Source organism: Vicugna pacos, unplaced genomic scaffold, assembly GCF_048564905.1.
Source record: "Vicugna pacos unplaced genomic scaffold, VicPac4 scaffold_524, whole genome shotgun sequence".
Taxonomy (NCBI): Eukaryota; Metazoa; Chordata; class Mammalia; order Artiodactyla; family Camelidae; genus Vicugna; species Vicugna pacos.
In genome coordinates this window covers 1-10,000 of record NW_027329201.1, presented here as the reverse complement: position 1 = coordinate 10,000, position 10,000 = coordinate 1, and the positions used below count along the sequence as shown (strand labels likewise).

At 58.8% G+C, this 10,000-nt stretch overlaps 1 protein-coding gene across 1 annotated transcript; it reads right to left on the bottom strand.

The window, feature by feature from the left end:
• Positions 1-306: 306 nt before the first annotated feature.
• LOC116278518 (uncharacterized) lies at positions 307-9,993 on the bottom strand (the record flags this gene model as incomplete). The annotated part of the gene is made up of 14 exons (XM_072958280.1): positions 9,928-9,993; positions 9,445-9,497; positions 8,405-8,546; positions 7,922-7,974; positions 6,882-7,023; positions 6,399-6,451; positions 5,359-5,500; positions 4,876-4,928; positions 3,836-3,977; positions 3,353-3,405; positions 2,313-2,454; positions 1,830-1,882; positions 790-931; positions 307-359 (listed from the first exon to the last, which is right to left on the bottom strand). Coding segments are annotated over exons 1-14 (1,230 nt in total), but the record flags the coding sequence as incomplete, so codon positions are not given.
• Between the last annotated feature and the right edge of the window lie 7 nt (positions 9,994-10,000).

The window sequence follows — 10,000 nt, the reverse complement described above, 5'->3', positions numbered from 1 at the left end:
AACCGCCTACACTCAGTCACTTGGCCTAACCTACCGGGGAAAAGCACTGGAGGCAAGGAATTCAGACACGGACACCGCTTCCCGTAGGCGAGCGTGGAAAACTCACACAAGTGTGCCGTGCGCTCGCGGGACCGAAAGCCCAGAACGACTTTAGCAGTTGTGGATTAGAAGATATTAGGCAAGAGTGGTGACGGGAAAGTGCAAACCGTCAGGACGCGGGGGCGACGCGTCCATCCGCTTACGTATTAACCACCCTCGACGGCTAGGTGGTAAAAGGAGACGAGAAACAGCAAAGGGAGACGGTACCTCCTCGTCAGGGGCCTCCGCGTCTTCCTCTTCCTCTTGTCCCGATGTGTCACCTAGAGGGTGCAGGCACACACATGTTAGCCACAACCACTTCGACCACTTTGAATTCTTTCTACCCACACCCGTGAAGTCTAGCCCCATTCAAGAATCTTTCCGTAAGCTAACGTGGCCCAAAGGGCCTTCGGAGGACTGAAGAACTTTCTCGAGGGAAAACCTGGTCGTGTTTGGGAGGTGTGGGAAGACAGTGGGCAAAAGGAAGGCAAGCAGTAGTGCAGGTGGCGTCTGGACCTACAGTCTCGGGGTACTTCAGGTTGGCACGTAGCTTCTTTCTTTCGACGGAGGTCCTGGCGATGGAGCCCAGGGACTCCTGCGTCCGAAGCATGCCATCCATCTACCCACCAGCTACCCCCTTCCCTGGCCCCACCGTGGCGCTTAAGCACAGACGGAAGGAAACTCAACCTCCAGGGATGTTCGCCGACTTACCGGGCATGGCAGGCTGGTCTGCTGTGCTCGCAGCAGACGTCAATGTCTCGTCCGCGGTTGGCTCCTGCGGAGCCCCCTCGCCAGCGACGTTCGTCTCAGGACGGGTGTCTTCCCGTTCGGTTTCCGGCTCGGGCACCCCTTCCTGTAACAACAAAACGGAAGAACCCCAAAGCCCACCTTGAGGAACCATCCTACTCGTGCACGGGGCCATTCAGTCTATCGGTCAGCGAGGCAGCAGCTATCTACGGCGTCTACCAAGTCACAGGCGCTATCCCGGCAAAAGCTGGGAATACACACGAAGGACAGACCCTGGCCCGGTACTGCTACCAGAGGCAGGGACCCGTGAACACCAGTCAGCACACGAAAGGACCACTCAGCAGCTCTACAGCCGAAGGGGACGCACAGGCAGGGCACAAAGGAGAGAAGAGTTTGGGGCGGGTCCCGGCTCGGGGAACTTCCGCTGGGAAGTCCAGGCCGCGTCTTCAAAGACAGGCCGAGCCGCAGAGGGGGCAGGGTGAGGGATGCCAGGAAGGGCAGCTTGGGCCGCAGGACGAGGTGGGAAACGGCACGAGAAGTCACACGGAAATCCTGACCACCACCCAGCGGGAAGGGAACGGGAAGGCCCCACTGGCAAGCTTCGGTAAGGGACAACAGTCGACTCATCCAAGACGAGGAGTGCCGAAGACACAAGACAAAACGGGAGACATCTTAAACCTCACCGAGCTCGCCCAGGGAACCGCCTACACTCAGTCACTTGGCCTAACCTACCGGGGAAAAGCACTGGAGGCAAGGAATTCAGACACGGACACCGCTTCCCGTAGGCGAGCGTGGAAAACTCACACAAGTGTGCCGTGCGCTCGCGGGACCGAAAGCCCAGAACGACTTTAGCAGTTGTGGATTAGAAGATATTAGGCAAGAGTGGTGACGGGAAAGTGCAAACCGTCAGGACGCGGGGGCGACGCGTCCATCCGCTTACGTATTAACCACCCTCGACGGCTAGGTGGTAAAAGGAGACGAGAAACAGCAAAGGGAGACGGTACCTCCTCGTCAGGGGCCTCCGCGTCTTCCTCTTCCTCTTGTCCCGATGTGTCACCTAGAGGGTGCAGGCACACACATGTTAGCCACAACCACTTCGACCACTTTGAATTCTTTCTACCCACACCCGTGAAGTCTAGCCCCATTCAAGAATCTTTCCGTAAGCTAACGTGGCCCAAAGGGCCTTCGGAGGACTGAAGAACTTTCTCGAGGGAAAACCTGGTCGTGTTTGGGAGGTGTGGGAAGACAGTGGGCAAAAGGAAGGCAAGCAGTAGTGCAGGTGGCGTCTGGACCTACAGTCTCGGGGTACTTCAGGTTGGCACGTAGCTTCTTTCTTTCGACGGAGGTCCTGGCGATGGAGCCCAGGGACTCCTGCGTCCGAAGCATGCCATCCATCTACCCACCAGCTACCCCCTTCCCTGGCCCCACCGTGGCGCTTAAGCACAGACGGAAGGAAACTCAACCTCCAGGGATGTTCGCCGACTTACCGGGCATGGCAGGCTGGTCTGCTGTGCTCGCAGCAGACGTCAATGTCTCGTCCGCGGTTGGCTCCTGCGGAGCCCCCTCGCCAGCGACGTTCGTCTCAGGACGGGTGTCTTCCCGTTCGGTTTCCGGCTCGGGCACCCCTTCCTGTAACAACAAAACGGAAGAACCCCAAAGCCCACCTTGAGGAACCATCCTACTCGTGCACGGGGCCATTCAGTCTATCGGTCAGCGAGGCAGCAGCTATCTACGGCGTCTACCAAGTCACAGGCGCTATCCCGGCAAAAGCTGGGAATACACACGAAGGACAGACCCTGGCCCGGTACTGCTACCAGAGGCAGGGACCCGTGAACACCAGTCAGCACACGAAAGGACCACTCAGCAGCTCTACAGCCGAAGGGGACGCACAGGCAGGGCACAAAGGAGAGAAGAGTTTGGGGCGGGTCCCGGCTCGGGGAACTTCCGCTGGGAAGTCCAGGCCGCGTCTTCAAAGACAGGCCGAGCCGCAGAGGGGGCAGGGTGAGGGATGCCAGGAAGGGCAGCTTGGGCCGCAGGACGAGGTGGGAAACGGCACGAGAAGTCACACGGAAATCCTGACCACCACCCAGCGGGAAGGGAACGGGAAGGCCCCACTGGCAAGCTTCGGTAAGGGACAACAGTCGACTCATCCAAGACGAGGAGTGCCGAAGACACAAGACAAAACGGGAGACATCTTAAACCTCACCGAGCTCGCCCAGGGAACCGCCTACACTCAGTCACTTGGCCTAACCTACCGGGGAAAAGCACTGGAGGCAAGGAATTCAGACACGGACACCGCTTCCCGTAGGCGAGCGTGGAAAACTCACACAAGTGTGCCGTGCGCTCGCGGGACCGAAAGCCCAGAACGACTTTAGCAGTTGTGGATTAGAAGATATTAGGCAAGAGTGGTGACGGGAAAGTGCAAACCGTCAGGACGCGGGGGCGACGCGTCCATCCGCTTACGTATTAACCACCCTCGACGGCTAGGTGGTAAAAGGAGACGAGAAACAGCAAAGGGAGACGGTACCTCCTCGTCAGGGGCCTCCGCGTCTTCCTCTTCCTCTTGTCCCGATGTGTCACCTAGAGGGTGCAGGCACACACATGTTAGCCACAACCACTTCGACCACTTTGAATTCTTTCTACCCACACCCGTGAAGTCTAGCCCCATTCAAGAATCTTTCCGTAAGCTAACGTGGCCCAAAGGGCCTTCGGAGGACTGAAGAACTTTCTCGAGGGAAAACCTGGTCGTGTTTGGGAGGTGTGGGAAGACAGTGGGCAAAAGGAAGGCAAGCAGTAGTGCAGGTGGCGTCTGGACCTACAGTCTCGGGGTACTTCAGGTTGGCACGTAGCTTCTTTCTTTCGACGGAGGTCCTGGCGATGGAGCCCAGGGACTCCTGCGTCCGAAGCATGCCATCCATCTACCCACCAGCTACCCCCTTCCCTGGCCCCACCGTGGCGCTTAAGCACAGACGGAAGGAAACTCAACCTCCAGGGATGTTCGCCGACTTACCGGGCATGGCAGGCTGGTCTGCTGTGCTCGCAGCAGACGTCAATGTCTCGTCCGCGGTTGGCTCCTGCGGAGCCCCCTCGCCAGCGACGTTCGTCTCAGGACGGGTGTCTTCCCGTTCGGTTTCCGGCTCGGGCACCCCTTCCTGTAACAACAAAACGGAAGAACCCCAAAGCCCACCTTGAGGAACCATCCTACTCGTGCACGGGGCCATTCAGTCTATCGGTCAGCGAGGCAGCAGCTATCTACGGCGTCTACCAAGTCACAGGCGCTATCCCGGCAAAAGCTGGGAATACACACGAAGGACAGACCCTGGCCCGGTACTGCTACCAGAGGCAGGGACCCGTGAACACCAGTCAGCACACGAAAGGACCACTCAGCAGCTCTACAGCCGAAGGGGACGCACAGGCAGGGCACAAAGGAGAGAAGAGTTTGGGGCGGGTCCCGGCTCGGGGAACTTCCGCTGGGAAGTCCAGGCCGCGTCTTCAAAGACAGGCCGAGCCGCAGAGGGGGCAGGGTGAGGGATGCCAGGAAGGGCAGCTTGGGCCGCAGGACGAGGTGGGAAACGGCACGAGAAGTCACACGGAAATCCTGACCACCACCCAGCGGGAAGGGAACGGGAAGGCCCCACTGGCAAGCTTCGGTAAGGGACAACAGTCGACTCATCCAAGACGAGGAGTGCCGAAGACACAAGACAAAACGGGAGACATCTTAAACCTCACCGAGCTCGCCCAGGGAACCGCCTACACTCAGTCACTTGGCCTAACCTACCGGGGAAAAGCACTGGAGGCAAGGAATTCAGACACGGACACCGCTTCCCGTAGGCGAGCGTGGAAAACTCACACAAGTGTGCCGTGCGCTCGCGGGACCGAAAGCCCAGAACGACTTTAGCAGTTGTGGATTAGAAGATATTAGGCAAGAGTGGTGACGGGAAAGTGCAAACCGTCAGGACGCGGGGGCGACGCGTCCATCCGCTTACGTATTAACCACCCTCGACGGCTAGGTGGTAAAAGGAGACGAGAAACAGCAAAGGGAGACGGTACCTCCTCGTCAGGGGCCTCCGCGTCTTCCTCTTCCTCTTGTCCCGATGTGTCACCTAGAGGGTGCAGGCACACACATGTTAGCCACAACCACTTCGACCACTTTGAATTCTTTCTACCCACACCCGTGAAGTCTAGCCCCATTCAAGAATCTTTCCGTAAGCTAACGTGGCCCAAAGGGCCTTCGGAGGACTGAAGAACTTTCTCGAGGGAAAACCTGGTCGTGTTTGGGAGGTGTGGGAAGACAGTGGGCAAAAGGAAGGCAAGCAGTAGTGCAGGTGGCGTCTGGACCTACAGTCTCGGGGTACTTCAGGTTGGCACGTAGCTTCTTTCTTTCGACGGAGGTCCTGGCGATGGAGCCCAGGGACTCCTGCGTCCGAAGCATGCCATCCATCTACCCACCAGCTACCCCCTTCCCTGGCCCCACCGTGGCGCTTAAGCACAGACGGAAGGAAACTCAACCTCCAGGGATGTTCGCCGACTTACCGGGCATGGCAGGCTGGTCTGCTGTGCTCGCAGCAGACGTCAATGTCTCGTCCGCGGTTGGCTCCTGCGGAGCCCCCTCGCCAGCGACGTTCGTCTCAGGACGGGTGTCTTCCCGTTCGGTTTCCGGCTCGGGCACCCCTTCCTGTAACAACAAAACGGAAGAACCCCAAAGCCCACCTTGAGGAACCATCCTACTCGTGCACGGGGCCATTCAGTCTATCGGTCAGCGAGGCAGCAGCTATCTACGGCGTCTACCAAGTCACAGGCGCTATCCCGGCAAAAGCTGGGAATACACACGAAGGACAGACCCTGGCCCGGTACTGCTACCAGAGGCAGGGACCCGTGAACACCAGTCAGCACACGAAAGGACCACTCAGCAGCTCTACAGCCGAAGGGGACGCACAGGCAGGGCACAAAGGAGAGAAGAGTTTGGGGCGGGTCCCGGCTCGGGGAACTTCCGCTGGGAAGTCCAGGCCGCGTCTTCAAAGACAGGCCGAGCCGCAGAGGGGGCAGGGTGAGGGATGCCAGGAAGGGCAGCTTGGGCCGCAGGACGAGGTGGGAAACGGCACGAGAAGTCACACGGAAATCCTGACCACCACCCAGCGGGAAGGGAACGGGAAGGCCCCACTGGCAAGCTTCGGTAAGGGACAACAGTCGACTCATCCAAGACGAGGAGTGCCGAAGACACAAGACAAAACGGGAGACATCTTAAACCTCACCGAGCTCGCCCAGGGAACCGCCTACACTCAGTCACTTGGCCTAACCTACCGGGGAAAAGCACTGGAGGCAAGGAATTCAGACACGGACACCGCTTCCCGTAGGCGAGCGTGGAAAACTCACACAAGTGTGCCGTGCGCTCGCGGGACCGAAAGCCCAGAACGACTTTAGCAGTTGTGGATTAGAAGATATTAGGCAAGAGTGGTGACGGGAAAGTGCAAACCGTCAGGACGCGGGGGCGACGCGTCCATCCGCTTACGTATTAACCACCCTCGACGGCTAGGTGGTAAAAGGAGACGAGAAACAGCAAAGGGAGACGGTACCTCCTCGTCAGGGGCCTCCGCGTCTTCCTCTTCCTCTTGTCCCGATGTGTCACCTAGAGGGTGCAGGCACACACATGTTAGCCACAACCACTTCGACCACTTTGAATTCTTTCTACCCACACCCGTGAAGTCTAGCCCCATTCAAGAATCTTTCCGTAAGCTAACGTGGCCCAAAGGGCCTTCGGAGGACTGAAGAACTTTCTCGAGGGAAAACCTGGTCGTGTTTGGGAGGTGTGGGAAGACAGTGGGCAAAAGGAAGGCAAGCAGTAGTGCAGGTGGCGTCTGGACCTACAGTCTCGGGGTACTTCAGGTTGGCACGTAGCTTCTTTCTTTCGACGGAGGTCCTGGCGATGGAGCCCAGGGACTCCTGCGTCCGAAGCATGCCATCCATCTACCCACCAGCTACCCCCTTCCCTGGCCCCACCGTGGCGCTTAAGCACAGACGGAAGGAAACTCAACCTCCAGGGATGTTCGCCGACTTACCGGGCATGGCAGGCTGGTCTGCTGTGCTCGCAGCAGACGTCAATGTCTCGTCCGCGGTTGGCTCCTGCGGAGCCCCCTCGCCAGCGACGTTCGTCTCAGGACGGGTGTCTTCCCGTTCGGTTTCCGGCTCGGGCACCCCTTCCTGTAACAACAAAACGGAAGAACCCCAAAGCCCACCTTGAGGAACCATCCTACTCGTGCACGGGGCCATTCAGTCTATCGGTCAGCGAGGCAGCAGCTATCTACGGCGTCTACCAAGTCACAGGCGCTATCCCGGCAAAAGCTGGGAATACACACGAAGGACAGACCCTGGCCCGGTACTGCTACCAGAGGCAGGGACCCGTGAACACCAGTCAGCACACGAAAGGACCACTCAGCAGCTCTACAGCCGAAGGGGACGCACAGGCAGGGCACAAAGGAGAGAAGAGTTTGGGGCGGGTCCCGGCTCGGGGAACTTCCGCTGGGAAGTCCAGGCCGCGTCTTCAAAGACAGGCCGAGCCGCAGAGGGGGCAGGGTGAGGGATGCCAGGAAGGGCAGCTTGGGCCGCAGGACGAGGTGGGAAACGGCACGAGAAGTCACACGGAAATCCTGACCACCACCCAGCGGGAAGGGAACGGGAAGGCCCCACTGGCAAGCTTCGGTAAGGGACAACAGTCGACTCATCCAAGACGAGGAGTGCCGAAGACACAAGACAAAACGGGAGACATCTTAAACCTCACCGAGCTCGCCCAGGGAACCGCCTACACTCAGTCACTTGGCCTAACCTACCGGGGAAAAGCACTGGAGGCAAGGAATTCAGACACGGACACCGCTTCCCGTAGGCGAGCGTGGAAAACTCACACAAGTGTGCCGTGCGCTCGCGGGACCGAAAGCCCAGAACGACTTTAGCAGTTGTGGATTAGAAGATATTAGGCAAGAGTGGTGACGGGAAAGTGCAAACCGTCAGGACGCGGGGGCGACGCGTCCATCCGCTTACGTATTAACCACCCTCGACGGCTAGGTGGTAAAAGGAGACGAGAAACAGCAAAGGGAGACGGTACCTCCTCGTCAGGGGCCTCCGCGTCTTCCTCTTCCTCTTGTCCCGATGTGTCACCTAGAGGGTGCAGGCACACACATGTTAGCCACAACCACTTCGACCACTTTGAATTCTTTCTACCCACACCCGTGAAGTCTAGCCCCATTCAAGAATCTTTCCGTAAGCTAACGTGGCCCAAAGGGCCTTCGGAGGACTGAAGAACTTTCTCGAGGGAAAACCTGGTCGTGTTTGGGAGGTGTGGGAAGACAGTGGGCAAAAGGAAGGCAAGCAGTAGTGCAGGTGGCGTCTGGACCTACAGTCTCGGGGTACTTCAGGTTGGCACGTAGCTTCTTTCTTTCGACGGAGGTCCTGGCGATGGAGCCCAGGGACTCCTGCGTCCGAAGCATGCCATCCATCTACCCACCAGCTACCCCCTTCCCTGGCCCCACCGTGGCGCTTAAGCACAGACGGAAGGAAACTCAACCTCCAGGGATGTTCGCCGACTTACCGGGCATGGCAGGCTGGTCTGCTGTGCTCGCAGCAGACGTCAATGTCTCGTCCGCGGTTGGCTCCTGCGGAGCCCCCTCGCCAGCGACGTTCGTCTCAGGACGGGTGTCTTCCCGTTCGGTTTCCGGCTCGGGCACCCCTTCCTGTAACAACAAAACGGAAGAACCCCAAAGCCCACCTTGAGGAACCATCCTACTCGTGCACGGGGCCATTCAGTCTATCGGTCAGCGAGGCAGCAGCTATCTACGGCGTCTACCAAGTCACAGGCGCTATCCCGGCAAAAGCTGGGAATACACACGAAGGACAGACCCTGGCCCGGTACTGCTACCAGAGGCAGGGACCCGTGAACACCAGTCAGCACACGAAAGGACCACTCAGCAGCTCTACAGCCGAAGGGGACGCACAGGCAGGGCACAAAGGAGAGAAGAGTTTGGGGCGGGTCCCGGCTCGGGGAACTTCCGCTGGGAAGTCCAGGCCGCGTCTTCAAAGACAGGCCGAGCCGCAGAGGGGGCAGGGTGAGGGATGCCAGGAAGGGCAGCTTGGGCCGCAGGACGAGGTGGGAAACGGCACGAGAAGTCACACGGAAATCCTGACCACCACCCAGCGGGAAGGGAACGGGAAGGCCCCACTGGCAAGCTTCGGTAAGGGACAACAGTCGACTCATCCAAGACGAGGAGTGCCGAAGACACAAGACAAAACGGGAGACATCTTAAACCTCACCGAGCTCGCCCAGGGAACCGCCTACACTCAGTCACTTGGCCTAACCTACCGGGGAAAAGCACTGGAGGCAAGGAATTCAGACACGGACACCGCTTCCCGTAGGCGAGCGTGGAAAACTCACACAAGTGTGCCGTGCGCTCGCGGGACCGAAAGCCCAGAACGACTTTAGCAGTTGTGGATTAGAAGATATTAGGCAAGAGTGGTGACGGGAAAGTGCAAACCGTCAGGACGCGGGGGCGACGCGTCCATCCGCTTACGTATTAACCACCCTCGACGGCTAGGTGGTAAAAGGAGACGAGAAACAGCAAAGGGAGACGGTACCTCCTCGTCAGGGGCCTCCGCGTCTTCCTCTTCCTCTTGTCCCGATGTGTCACCTAGAGGGTGCAGGCACACACATGTTAGCCACAACCACTTCGACCACTTTGAATTCTTTCTACCCACACCCGTGAAGTCTAGCCCCATTCAAGAATCTTTCCGTAAGCTAACGTGGCCCAAAGGGCCTTCGGAGGACTGAAGAACTTTCTCGAGGGAAAACCTGGTCGTGTTTGGGAGGTGTGGGAAGACAGTGGGCAAAAGGAAGGCAAGCAGTAGTGCAGGTGGCGTCTGGACCTACAGTCTCGGGGTACTTCAGGTTGGCACGTAGCTTCTTTCTTTCGACGGAGGTCCTGGCGATGGAGCCCAGGGACTCCTGCGTCCGAAGCATGCCATCCATCTACCCACCAGCTACCCCCTTCCCTGGCCCCACCGTGGCGCTTAAGCACAGACGGAAGGAAACTCAACCTCCAGGGATGTTCGCCGACTTACCGGGCATGGCAGGCTGGTCTGCTGTGCTCGCAGCAGACGTCAATGTCTCGTCCGCGGTTGGCTCCTGCGGAGC